Source organism: Pongo abelii, chromosome 12, assembly GCF_028885655.2.
Source record: "Pongo abelii isolate AG06213 chromosome 12, NHGRI_mPonAbe1-v2.0_pri, whole genome shotgun sequence".
Taxonomy (NCBI): domain Eukaryota; kingdom Metazoa; phylum Chordata; class Mammalia; order Primates; family Hominidae; genus Pongo; species Pongo abelii.
The window spans coordinates 86,461,897-86,475,989 of NC_071997.2; the positions used below are offsets into that span (position 1 = coordinate 86,461,897).

Below are 14,093 nucleotides of genomic sequence, written 5' to 3' on the forward strand. Positions count from 1 at the left end.
TCTTAGATCAACTAGGTAAGCACTCTCGGGTGGAGTTCTCAATCACAGAAGAGGTATCGTAAGTAAAAACCCAAGGGTGGCAGCGGGAATAAGCAAAATGTACAATAAAGAGACTGTCATGTTGCTCAGGGGAGGCATGATCCCACTAGAGGAGGGAGTGAGGGGAGGCCGCTCACAGCTGGAGTGCTTGATGAGGTCCTGAGGATGAAATTCTCTTGAGCTATTGTCCCCCAATCACCTAGAGAACACTTTTTTTAAAACACAAATTCCTGAACTCCATATATCAGATCTATTGAATCAATAGCTCCAGGAGTATTACTCTGGAATCTGTGTTTATGATTATTATGGCAAAACATACATAAAAGTAGACAGAATAGTGATCTCCAAGTGCCCACTATCCATCTCCAGCAATCACCTACTCATGACCATTCTGTTTTCACCCATCCCCTTACCTATTTCCCCTCCCCCAGTATTACAGGATCTGTATTTTTTTAAACCAGAGACCCTGAGGCAGTCAGATCTTGGATGTGAACCGGGAACCACTGATGCAGACACAGATTAGGAGCAAGGGAATCCTAGGGACAATGGGGGCAAAGTCTCAGAGAAGTGAGAGGGAATGGTATTTGGGGGATAATGGCAAGTAATTTGGAGAGCCTAAAGGGTGGCAATGGGGATAAGGGTCAAAAGGTCATCGTAGCCATCAGGGCCCTGTTAACAGTACGTGTCTTTGTGAGAAGCACAAAACTCCATCTCCTCTGGGCAGAAAAGCATCCCTTGCTGAGGGCTGAAGCTCCCCATGCAAGTGGAGAGGGGCTGGATGCCTTCCCCCACCCATGGCCTGTGCCCCTCACTTCTGCTGGGCCCAAACTACAAAGTTATGCACAGCAGCCCCAGGGCCAGGGCGTGAAGGGGTCTGCTTCCCAAAGGGGTTTGGACTTTATCTTATAAGGGCTGAAGGCTGCTAAGAAGGGGAACATGCAACAACCAGTCTGTGTTTTAGAAGAATAGTGGGCAGCAATGGAGGGGAGGTGGATGGATACACTGGAGGGCAGAAAACCAAGAGGCGGTGAGCTAGTGAAGACAGTAACTACTGCAAACTAGCCAGGGAAGAAGGGAGAAGGCCGGGAAGGTCCAACATTGATGGGGAGAGGTTTAATGGAAGAGATCTTGTGTGGGGCTCTGGAAATAATGGGGGTCTAGATATAGAGGAATGCTGGATATAGAGACGTGAAGAGTCACTGGCATGTAGAAGTTGTCTGAAGCCATGGGAAGGTTGAAATTGCCCAGTATGTAGAATAAGAATGAGGAGGGAGGAAGGCCCTGGGGAAAACCAGCATTTAGAGGATGAAGGAGCCAGCCACGGTGATAAGAATGGTTAGGGCAATGGGAAGGGAAGTGGGGAGAAGAGAATGGCTCATAGAAGCCAATAGGGCAAAAGTGGTCACAGGTTGGTGAGAGGAAGGCATTCATTTAGGGAAGCAGAAATGTCTAAGGGAAGGTCAAATTTTGGAGTACCTAAAATGATTAGCGAAGGAGTTTAGAGTTGGACTTGAAAAGGCAGGGTACCAAGTGTCATGGTGTGCAGCATGAGTTGGTGTCAGTTATACCTCCTATGTCTGTCATTTACCAAGTATGGCTTTGGACACATTCCTTAAATTGAGTCTCTGTATCCCTGCAATAAAATGTTGGTGATTGTACTCACCGTATTAGAGATGGGGAAGACATCTCAAGGAATGGCGTTTTTCTTCTTGTCCTTGGCACCTAACAATGCACAGCCTTGAAGTAAGTGCATTGTATCCAACTCCTGCATCTCTAAGTAGCTTGTAAATTGCTTTGAGGATAGGGATTAAGGCCATTCAGACCATTAACTGAAGTCAATGGTTGATATTCATTATGCACAAATCAAGAAGAGCATGTAGAATAAGAATAAAGGAAGATTGAAGGTTTAATAAAAAGAAGAAATGGCCCTTTGAGTTTGAAACTTAGTGAAGGATCCATATAGATGTCTAATCCTACCACAAGGTGAACAGTGGCAGGTGCAGCAATGAAAGTCTCAAATTGCAATTTCTTCACAAACGAAAGTGTGAGGGACGGAGAGACTCACTCTGGCTGATGGGGCCAGGCAGGCAGTGCTACATGGGGTTTTGGGGCTGGAAAGAGGAGGTGCAAATGAGGGCAGAAGCACAGCAAAGTTGGAAATTGGCAGGTGAGTTTGAGAAAAGCTAAGAACCTTTGTGGGTGCGAAACAAGGGGTGTGGGAAGTGAGGACGGAAAGGTATATGAAGCTGTAGCAGACACAGCCTAAAGTGACCCCCAACTTATGCTCTAGTATAATCCCATAATCTTTTGCCCTTGAGTAAGGTGGAGCCTGTGACTTACCTCTAACCAACAGAATATGGCAAAGCTGATGTGATATCACTACTGGGGTTATGCGACATTATATGGCAAAGGGATTTTTCAGATATAATTAAGGATCCTAATCATCTGACTTTGAGTTAATCAAAAGGGACATTATCTTGGGTAAGCCTGATTAGGGCCATTGAAAGGAAGGCCCAGACCTTCCCTGAAGTTAGAGACTTATGGCAGAAAAGACTTGCTCTCCTGCTGGCCTTGAAGGAGCAAGCCACATAAGTACTAAAGCTGCAAGGAAAAAAATTCTACCCACAAGCACATGAGCTTGAAAGATGAGCCCAAACTTCAGAAGAGAATGCAGCCCGGCTGACTCCTCAATCACGGCCTCGTGATACACTGACCAGGGCATGTAGGTAAGTCATGCCTGGACTCCTGACCCAATGGAAACTGTGAGATAATGGATGGATGCTATTTGACACCATTATGTTTGTGGTCATTGGATATGCAGCAATAGAAAACAAATGCATGGATTCCCATGGCAGAGGGCCATGAATGGCAGGCTAGGAAGTATGGGCTTTATTACATGGGCTCTAGGAAATCACTGACTAAGGAAGCTAAGAGATGGCAGAAGGAAGGGAAGCCTGGAGTGGGGTTGACCAGAATGCCTTGAAGAACATCTGGCCAGGGCACTGCTCCCAGGAGCAGGTCAGTAACGTTCACACATTCAAGGGTTAGGACCTGGATATCTTTCAGAGGCACATTTATATGTGCCTACCACACATATAAAGGCAACTGAAGCCCCAAAAGGGCAGAGACTTGTCCAAGGCCACACTTCCAGTTGGCAACAAAAATCAAAGATCCAGGTCTCCTTTCTGTCCATTTAGGCTTCTTACACTAGACCAAGATGATGCCCATACTTGGTTTCACCAAGTTCTAGGTGAAACCAAGCCAGCTACTCTTCTACCCAATTAAAAAAATAAAATAGAATAAAATAAAATAAAATAAAAAAAGGGGAAGCAAAGACCAAGTGAAGAAATTAACAGCCATTGAGAAAACCTTAAGGAACTTTAGTGTCCTCATTGTTAATTATAAATATTCACTCCTCCCAGAATTCCTGACCTCACAGAAGAGCCTGTATACTCTTGTTCTCTTTATGGAAAATCAGTGTGCGCGTGCATGTGTGTGTGGACGTGCGTGTGTTTCTTGGAAGGGGAGTGGGCAGTAATAAAGGATTGGAAGATCTGCAAAAAGTCACTTCCTGTTGGATATTGTCTAGTTCCCATTCTTTGTTCCCAACCCAAGATCATAAACCTCCAGTCCCTCAAGCAACTCCTCCTTCCCTGATTCTATCTGCTGGAGAAAACTAAGCCAAACAAACTCAGGAAGTGGCAAAAGACTGGGAAGGGGAGGAAGTTCATGGCACAGAAGAAAAACGTAAAGAGAATGCCCTGATGTCCACGGAAAAGGGTGGAGGAGAGAGAGAAATGAAGGTCGCACCAAGGTCACCTGGCACCAAGCCTTTAAAATGTCATGCTTGAGCTTTAAATCAAAACTGGCACAAACAGTGGGTCAAATCTCCCAGGGCCATTCAAATACTAACATTCACAGGAATAAACAGCCCCCCAAAAAAGTCTTCTGTAAGCAAATTAGAACAAACAACTAATCTAAAGCAGGTTGCTAAGAGACGAGTGGGCAGGAGCTGAAGTCAGTTCAAGTGTCTGAAGCATCCTTTATTTTCTTCACTTTCAGGAAAGAGGAGGAGAGAAGAGGCTACCTGTAGATGACTCCATGCTGGTGGAGGAACATGAGGGCTGATGTGACCTCTGCAGCATAGAACCGTGAACGAGGCTCGTCGAATTTTCGGGAGCGCTGAATCTGAAACATGAGGTCTCCACCATTTACATATTCCATGACGAAAAAGAGGCGGTCCTGAAAGGAGAGAAGAAAATGCCATTTGGGTCATTTGATTGCAGCTGCCCACACAGGCCAGCTTAGTGTGAGCTCAGTGTAAGGTTACCAGGACTCAAGGGGGAAGAAGCCTCAAAGGTGGGTGAATCCTGGTAGAACCTGATCCAGAAAGAAGACAAACGAATAAAGCACACAGATTAGGGTATGAAGCGCAATTTTACTTTTGCTCTGTCTTCCTTCGGTGGGCATCATCTCGGTCTAGTGGAAAAAGCCTAAATGGACAGAAAGGAGACCCGAATCTTTGATTTTTGTTGTCATCTGGAAGTGTGGTCTTGCACAAGTCTCTGCCCTTTTGGGGCTCCAGTTGTCTTTATATGTGTGGTAGGTTGAACAATCCTCCTCTAAAAGATATCCAGGTCCTAACCCTTGAATGTGTGAATGTTACCTCATATGGCTAAAAAAAAAAAAAGGATTTTGCAGATGTAATTAAGTGAAGGATCCTGAGATGGGGAGGTTATCCTGGATCACCAGCGTGGGTCTTAAATACAATCATAAGTGTCCTTATAAGAGGCAGGTGGAGGAAGACCTGAGTCAGGGAGGGAGGAGGCCAAGTGGCCACAGAGGCAGAGATTGGAGTGAAGCAGTCACAAGCCAAAGGATGCAGACAGCCCCAGAAGCTAGAAGAGGCAAGGAGCGGAACCTCTGGAGGGAGAACAGCCTAGCCAGCACCTTCATGTAGGCCCAGTGATGCTAGACTCTTGGCTTCCAGAACTGTGACAGAACACATTTCTATTGTTTTAAGCCACCAAGTTTGCAGTAATTTGTTGAGGCAGTCCCAGGAGACCAATAGATTGCAATGTGGAATCATGAGACTGTGAACCCCCATTCACTGTGAGGGCCACTTTTTACTTTGGAGGATAATCCTTCCAGGATCCCCTATGGTTTCCTCCTGCAAGGCAGCCCTCAGAATGGCCAAACCACAGTCACACCTTATTGTAGGTGGCCCCTTCTTACCTGCAATCCATGATAATGTGGGGAGAGGATGGACTGACATTCTCTTTGCACCGTTTCTTGACTATTATATCCTAGGGTGCTAAGCTGCTAGGTGAGGGCAAATAATTATAAGCCATTGCTGTCCTGGGGAGCTTACAATCCAGGGGTGGAGATGGGAAATGGACAAAATGATAAAAAAACAAAATAAGAGCCGAATGCATGAAAGACACCAGGTGCTAAAAAGATTCAGAGAAAAACGAGCTCTCTGACTTGGGAGGCCATGGAGGATTTTAGGTGCAGCTAGGCCTGGAGAGAAAAAGAAGGTCGGGGGCGGCAGGAACCAATGCCAGGACATGGGAATGGAGTGAGCAAGTTTAGGGGCCAGTAAACTGACCAGATCAGTTGTAGAGGAAGGTTAGCGAAGTAAATGGTGAGGTTTAAGAAGCCAGAGACGCAGAGCACATTCTTTTTTTTTTTTTTTTTTTTTTTTTTTTTTTTTTTGAGACGGAGTCTTGCTCTCTTGCTAGGCTGGAGTGCAGTGGTGTGATCTCAGCTCACTGCAACTTCTGACTCCCTGGTTCAAGCGATTCTCCTGCCTCAGACTCCTGAGTAGCTGGGATTACAGACATGCACCACCATGCCCAGTTAATTTTTGTATTTTTAGTAGAGATGGCGTTTCACCATGTTGGCCAGGATGGTCTTGATCTCCTGACCTCGTGATCCGCCCGCCTCGGCCTCCCAAAGTGCTGGGATTACAGGCATGAGCCACCACGCCCGGCTCACATTTTTAACACATAGGTATAGTCTAAGTGAAGCTTCCAGGAGGATGTTAGCATATTATTTTCCATTAGGTCTCAGTAACATTTACCAATGAGCTTCTTTATTTAGGAAGCATATCTATCTTACTATTGACATCTCTTTGAAAATAAAGTCCATAGTTAAGAATTGTTACTAATTCAAACTACCTTCACCCCCACTGCAGTCTCCAGAATTATTCCATCTTTACCGGTATTCACAAAGGGCCTAAGTCCAGCTTTTCTTCCATTTACTTTGCCCTTCGCCTTCAAGGCCTACCTCCTTTTCTCCTCAGAGTACAATTTTGTTATCAGAAGTACATGGGCTACCTTGCCGACTGTTTATTCAATCATCCATTCTCCATTCAAATCCTCATTTCAAAAATTAAATGCTCTGGCCAACCCCAGACCATTGGAATCAGAATTTCTGAGGGTTGGGGCCTGGTCTCAGTAGTTGTGAAAGCTCCTCAGGTGATTCCCATGTGCGGCCAGGGTTGAGAAGCACTGACTCTCCTCCATCTGGTTTCTGCCTAGGTATCTTGCATCTGTGCAATATAAGGATTATACATTATTTTGGTCTCCTTTTTGTCATTTCAAGGATTCCTTCCAAGAACAAAGACTCTTAAACTTGTGCATTAGAATCACATGTAAGCTTGTTAGGACATGGATTCCTGAGCCCCCTACTCAGATATCTGGTTCAGAAGATCTGGGGCGGAGTCTGAAAATCTGAATCCTCTAACAAGTTTCCTGGCAATGCTGGCAGGCCAGGGACAACACTGTGACAGCCTCTGCCCTGGAGCACCAGGATAAGCCTTTCACATGAGAAGTGCAGCTGGATCATTCACTGAACACTGAACCACACCACCTGAAATAGCCACTGAGGTGCCCATTCCATAGTCACCAGCCCTGGACTTGGACTTAAGCAACAATGGAGTATTTCCTTGACTGTGTTTAGGAGAATCCAAATCTCTAAAGGGGAAAAATCTACCCTCCCCATCATCCTCGCTGGCTGCTTTTTATTCCACCAACACTGGACACAGTTTTTAACAGTAGGGGCTGTGGGGTGAGAAAGAGGCATTCCCATATCGGTTTTATCACTCACTGGCTGCAAATGACTCAGGCAAATGCCTTTGGCTCTCTGTGCTCAGTTTTCCGTTCTGTAAAAATGAGGATGGGCCTGGCGTAGTGGCTCATGCCTGTAATCCCAGAACTTTGGGAGACCGAGGTAGGCAGATCACTTGAGGCCAGGAGATCGAGATCAACCTGGCCAACATGGCGAAACCCTGTCTATACAAAAAATACAAAATTACCTGGGCATGGTGGCTCATGCCTGTAATCCCAGCTACTCAGGAGGCTGAGGCATGAAAGGGAATCGTTTGAGCTCGGGAGGTGGAAGTTGCAGTGAGCTGAGATTGCGCCACTGCACTCCAGCCTGGGTGACAGAGAGAAACTCCGTCTCAAAAAAAAAAATCAGGATGATTGAGTAATAGAAGCTGCCTTACAGAATTCTCATGAAGGTTAAATTATATGTTAAAATGCCTGGCTCAAAATGAAGACTGGCTATGACTGTTGCTATAGATGGTATTCCAGCAGTTATTATCATAAGTCTTCATTTTCTTTGACCTCTCTGCAGCTTTCTTCCCTGACCACATCCTCTTTCAACACACACTTGTTTCCCTTGGCTTTCAGGCTTCCCCCCTAAATTTCTGGCAGGGTTTTCTCTGCCTCTCTCATGGGCTTCACCTCTTCCCAGCTGTTAAGTGTTGGAATCCCACGAGGCTGGGCTCCAGATGCTCCCCATCCTCACTGAGTGCTTGCTGAGGATCTCCTCCACGCCCAGTTTCCAAGGAACCTCTACGCAGATGACTCATAAGCTCCGGACCACTCATCCAACTGCGGTTCTGACATCTCCATCCAGATGCCCCAAAGGCACTCAAGCCCAACACATCCAAAATTGACTTCACGATCTACCCCAATGAACTAGTTCTCTAGGTCTCGGGGCAAAGCTTCACCCTTCAGAAACCTTAGTCATTTAATACCTCTCTCTCCCTCAGCCCTCACTAAGTCCTGTCATGTTTACTTATCGTATCTTTGCATTTTGTACCTTTTTCCCTGTATACTTGTCCATTTCTCTCTCTCTCTACCACCATCATGCCCATCATTATGGCCCAAGCAACTATCATCCCTTGCCTAGATTCTTGCAGATGCCTTGCTGCTGATGCTCCCCACATTTACTCCAGTTCCCCTCCAAATGCTGGTCACGCTCCAGGTAGAGGGACTCTGCCGAAACAGAAATCTGCTTGTAACCCATCCCCCTTCCTCCTCTAAGTCTACTGCTTAGTTTTTTTGAGAGTTTTGCTCTGTCACCCAGGCTGGAGTGGAATGGTGTGATCTTGACTCGCTGCAACCTCGCCTCCCAGGTTCAAGTGATTCTCCTGCCTCAGCCTCCCGAGTAGCTGGGAGTAAAGGCAAATGCCACCATGCCCAGCTATTTTCTGTATTTTTAGTAGAGATGGGGTTTTGCCATGCTGCCCAGGCTGGTCTCAAACTCCTGACATCAAGTGATCCACTCGCCTTGGCCTCCCAAAATGCTGGGATTACAGGCATGAGCCACCATGCCCAGCCTCTATAGCTTGATTCTATTAAAGTCTCCCTGTTACTCTAGGAATAAACGGAAAACTCTCTAATATGCCTCAAAGTCTGTGTGATCTTCTCAGTCTTCTCCTTTCCAGCTGTCGCTTGTTCCCTCTGCCCCAGGGCTTTACTCACGCTGTTCTTTCTGCCTGGAACGTTTTCTCCTCTCCCCTCCTCACCCTTCAGATCTCAGCACAACCATCTTTTCTTCCAGGAAGCTGCCCCTGACTTCTCTGACAAGGTCAGATCCCCCTATGACATGCTACACTCTCTGTTGTAGCATTCAGCACAGCCGAGGTTTTATTTGTGTAATTAATTTATAACTTTCTCCCCCCGTAGTCTGTGTGCTTCATGAGGGCAGGAACTGTTGGTAACTCTGGCTTGCTGTTTTTTAAGGGAATTGAACTAACCTGAAAGAGAAGTTGTTATAATCTCTTTTAAAAGCAAACACCATATGAATAGAAGAACAAAAAAGTTTAGGGGGCTATAAGAAGCAAAGAGTGATCTAAATATTTATATCTGCAGGCCAGGTGTGATGGCTCATGCCTGTGATCCCAGCACTTTGGAAGGCTGAGGTGGGAGGATGGCTTGAGGCCTAAACAACATAGCAAGACCCTGTCTATACAAAAAAATTAAAAAGTTAGCCAGGCATCGTGGTGCATGCCTGTAGTTCCAGCTACTTGGGAGGCTGAGGTGGGAGGGTTGCTTGAGCCCAGGAGGTGAAGGCTTCAGTGAGCCGTGATCGCAACACTGTGCTCCAGCCTGGGCAACACGGTGAAACCCTCCCTCTAAAAATGTGTGTGTGTGTGTGTGTGTGTGTGTGTGTGTGTGTGTGTGTGTGTGTGTATGCATAACTGCAAATTCTTACTGCTTAGCTAGTTAAGTCAGCCTGCTGCCGTGAGCCTGTGTCTGCAGAACCTGGAGCTGGGTGCCCACTCTCACCATTTCAGAGGGTCTGTCTATATCGACACCCCAGTATTTGGTTTTGGACTTGAGTGGTTCTTTTGTTCTTTGGATAGTTGTCTTCACTTCCCAGTGAGATGTTCAGCTCCTTGAGGAACACACTTATTCTTTCTAGCAATCCCAAGCAATACTAGCTCCAAACTCCATACCTGAGGAGGCGCTCAAGCAAAATCTGCTCATCCAACCTTCGCTCCAGGGAGCACCATGAGAGGAGGAATTTTTGTTGCTTTAGTTCCTTACTGTAGTCCAGCAACTAGAACTGAGCCAGGCATATAGTGGGTTCCTATTATGTCTGCGTCAAATGCCTGAGTTCTTGAACACCCACCATGCACATGGTTCAGATTGCTAGAAACTCAAAGGTAATCCAGAGTTGGTTTCCCCACGTCATTTCTATTGTAAAACCTCATCTTGAGCTATTCTAACTTTAGCCCATTTTGAACTTTAGTTTTAACTTGTTTTCTACTCAACAAAGCTCCATGTTCATGACCCCAAAGCATGATCAACTCTTTTTTTATACATTAAGGGTGTTTTAAAGCAAGGTAAAATTTTCATTTCCCCTCCCTCTACTGAGTCTGCATTGTTTCTGGCCTCCAAATCTAACACATTTGAGAAGCATGTTTTGATGCAGGGTGAGAACCTCAAGTCATTCTGAGAACTGCTTAATTACATAAATGAAATCAAAAGAAAGCTGGCAAACCCAGCAGCTACTCATTAATCCCCTCTTGGCATGGGTAGAAAACAAAACAAAACAAAACATCAACTTCCTGGTAAAGTAAGCAAATACGTTTTCTGAGGTAATCAAAGATTTTAAAAGCCTTATTCCACCACCTCCTCCCTTAATCTCACCTGAATGTCTAAAAAGTTACGGTCTTGTGATAGCAAGTAAAATAATAAAATTAGGAAAGAGATTATGTGTCACGGCCATTTAGGGTAAGAATAGTTAATAATGACCTACGAGCTGGAAGAACCACATCGTGTGTTTGAAATTCCCATTGGGCTCCATTTTCCCAGAGCGCTAACCTTTCCTGCCTTTGAAGAGAAAACTAGGTTTGCCCTGTTTGCCTTTCAAGGTGTGACAGATAGCCAGAGGCTTCCCCTCAGCAGCAGTTAGGTTTCTTTGGACACACAGATTCTCCATTACCTGTCAGCTGTTTATAAGTGCAAAGATTTTATAGCTCTTACATCAATTTCACATAAATGACCAACTAAAGACCAGGCTTGAAATAGTCCATACTTGATGTGCTGGTGACAGCATGAGCAGTTTCTCCAATGTACCATATAAGGAAATTGTGGGTCCTAACTTCACACTCTGAAACATCTTCTCCCCTCCATGTCTATATCATCTAACCTATCAATTCAACAGGTCTTTCCTTGGGGCCCAGCTTTTGGGTAGGTGGCTGGGGGATATAGATATAGAAGATAATATAAGCCATGGCTTATGTTTTTCAAGAGCTAGAAACTGAAGACAGGAAATCATGAAAAACAACACAAAATGCTGTATAATTACGTGCTAAACTCTCCTGTATCCAATCAGATTGTGAAGCCTATGTATCTGGATTGTATCTTAGCACCCCCTAGAGAATAATCATCTCTCATCCAGGCTTTATCACTTAGAGAAGATCATTATACAAAACAGTCCTATGGAAAGTCCTATATTTTCTTTTCTTTTTTTTTTTTTTTTGAGACAGAGTCTTACTCTGTCACTCAGGCTGGAGTGCAGTGGCATGATCTCAGCTCACTGCAGCCTCCACCTTCGGGTTCAAGCAATTCTCCTGCCTCAGCCTCCCGGGTAGCTGGGACTACAGGCGCACGCCGCCACACCTTGCTAATTTTTGTATTTTTAGTAGAGACGGGGTTTCACCATGTTGGCCAGGATGGTTTTGATCTCCTGACCTCGTGATCCACCTGCTTCGGCCTCCCAAAGTGCCGGGATTACAGGCGTGATCGACCGTGCCCGGCCAGAAACTCCTATATATTCTATAGTACAACTGGTGTATGAAACTGACCACTGCTATAGGAATTTGTTTGAGATAAAGCTGAACTGGGGCAAAGACTACACTTGAGTAAAATCTTGAACAATGTGAGTGGGAGGAGGAGAAGGCCTGGCAAATTAGAAGCACAACCTTGAAGGGCAGAGGTAAGCAGAGACGAAAATTACATGTGGGAATGAGGAAGCTAGGTGTGAGCTCAGTAAAAAAACTGTCATTTAGGAAACAGTGCATAGATCCAGGAAATAGGTACGAAGGAGACAGAAAAGTGCTTCTGAGAACATAGGTGGGAAGTAAAGAATCCTAAAATCTTATTTTATTTTTTTTTGAGACAGGGTCCTGCTCTGTCACCCAGGCTATAGTGCAGTGGCATGATCATAGCTCACTGCAGCCTTGAACTCCTGGGCTCAAATGACCCTCCCACTTCAGCCTTCTGAGTAGTTGAGACTACATGCATGTGCCACCATGTCCAGCTAATTTTTTTTTTTTTTTTTTTTTTTTTAGAGACAGAGTCTTCCTATGACGCCCAGGTTGGTTTTGAACTCGTGACTCCTGGCCTTAAGTGATCCTCCTGCCTCAGCCTCTTATAGTGCTGGGATTGCAGGTGTAAGACACCACGTCCGGCCCCTGGAAGTTTCTGGAGTTGCAAAATGGCATCAAGTTGATTTTAAGGAAAACTCTTCGGGAAGCAGAGTTCAAGGTGGATTGGAAGAAGGCAGCCTGAAGTTATTCTCTCTTCCCCATTTCCATTGTCCAAAATGTTTTATTGTCTTTGAAAAAGACAAACAAGCAATCCTCATTCCTCACTACTACACTTCCTTGGTAGAAACAAAATAAATATACAGCCACTTTGGAGAACTTCACCAAATCAAATTTATTTCCCCATTTCTGAATGTTAAGCCACAAAGAAAGTACAACCATCATTACAATAAATGAAAACAGTAAATAATGTTGAGTGGGACTTTCCAGCTCTAAAGTAGACAGACTATGTGTGAACTACAGGCAGAGCCTTGTCTAGTCAGTGTCCCAGAACTTCCAACTCTGTATTTCTAGAAGGTCAGTGTGGGTAATAGAAAGAAGGATTTTTTTTTCTTACTGGGGACTTGCCTGTCAATTCATACAGAATGAAAGAGTCTCATCTGAGTAATAATTATTTTTAGTGATGTCAATGTTCCTATGTAATAATAACAAAAAATAACCACCTTAATGATGTTTAAAAAGTCATTTTCACATGTTTTCAGCCCTTATTCTACTAGGCCTTCACCCCCTGCTAACTCCCATCATTCAAAGCCATACACAAGTATGTAATAACCTTCTTGTGGTCTTTCTCCAAATTCAGAGTTATCACAACCACACCTATAGCAAAGGCCAATTCCATCCACACCAGTTGTAAGATGGGATACATAAAATGGGTTTTCACATGACTAGTTCTTTTCTTTTTCTTTTTCTTTCTAAATGCAATGCTGTATTTTTATTATTTTCTTTTTTTAAAACTACTTTTTGAGGTCTGGTTGACATACGGAAAGCTGTACATATTTCATGTATACAACTTGATAAGCTTGGAGATGAGTATACACCCATGAAACCATCACCACAATCTATTCCATAAACACATCCATCACCTCCCAAAGTTCCTGTCCATTCTTTTTATTATTATTATTATTTTTGGTGTGTGTGTGTGTGTGTGTGTGTGCGCGAGAGAGAGAGAGAGACAGAGAGAAAACATAAAATCTGCAGTCTTAGCAAATATTTAAGTATACAATACAGTATTGGGAAATTGGCATTATGCTGCCCAGCAAATCACTAGGACTTACCTTCATCTTTCATAACTGAAACTTTGTGCCTTTTGGTGAACACCTCCCCGATTCCCCCTCCACCAGCCTCTGGAATCCACCAACCTATTCTACTCTCTGCTTCTATGAGTTCGACTATTTTAGATTCATCAGGTGAGTAGTATCAAGTAGTATTTATCCTTCTGTGTCTGGGTTATTTCACTTGGCGTAATATCCTCCTGTTTCATTCACATTGTTCCAAATTTCTTTCTTTTTTAAGGTTAAATAATATTCCATTGTCTGTAGACATGGTTCTTTCTTATAACGATTGTCTATAAGCCAGAGAGGGTAGAGTCCATCCCACTTTTGGTAAAAGGGGAGATGCCTTTTTTGTTGGAGAAAAGCCTTAATTACAATTGGCCAAATGGTAAAAACTCCACTCTATAGTCTGCTGGTTGAGAAAGTAAAAATTTCATTCACATATATCTGATATTTGTTTCCAGTTGCTTAAAACTATGATTATTTGACTTAAACAGGATACCCCAAGTTTAGAGTGACCTAAAGCTGCGCCAAACTGACTCACCCAATAAAACTCAAATAAACATTTCCTGCCTCTAATTAGAGTTGCACTTATCCCAGGGAATGACCTCAAATTACCGCCACCCTGTCCCACTCACTTCCATCTATGT

The 14,093-nt window shown here is 44.3% G+C and overlaps 1 protein-coding gene across 2 annotated transcripts in view; it reads right to left on the reverse strand.

Annotated features, from left to right (window-relative positions):
• PRKCE (protein kinase C epsilon) overlaps positions 1-14,093 on the reverse strand; it is a 532,372-nt gene that overhangs the window by 95,313 nt on the left and 422,966 nt on the right. For both annotated transcript variants that reach the window (XM_063713711.1, XM_002812068.6), the window contains one exon: positions 4,127-4,281. In XM_063713711.1, coding sequence (XP_063569781.1) covers positions 4,127-4,281 — 155 coding nt within the window. The remainder of the gene's footprint in view (positions 1-4,126; positions 4,282-14,093) is intronic.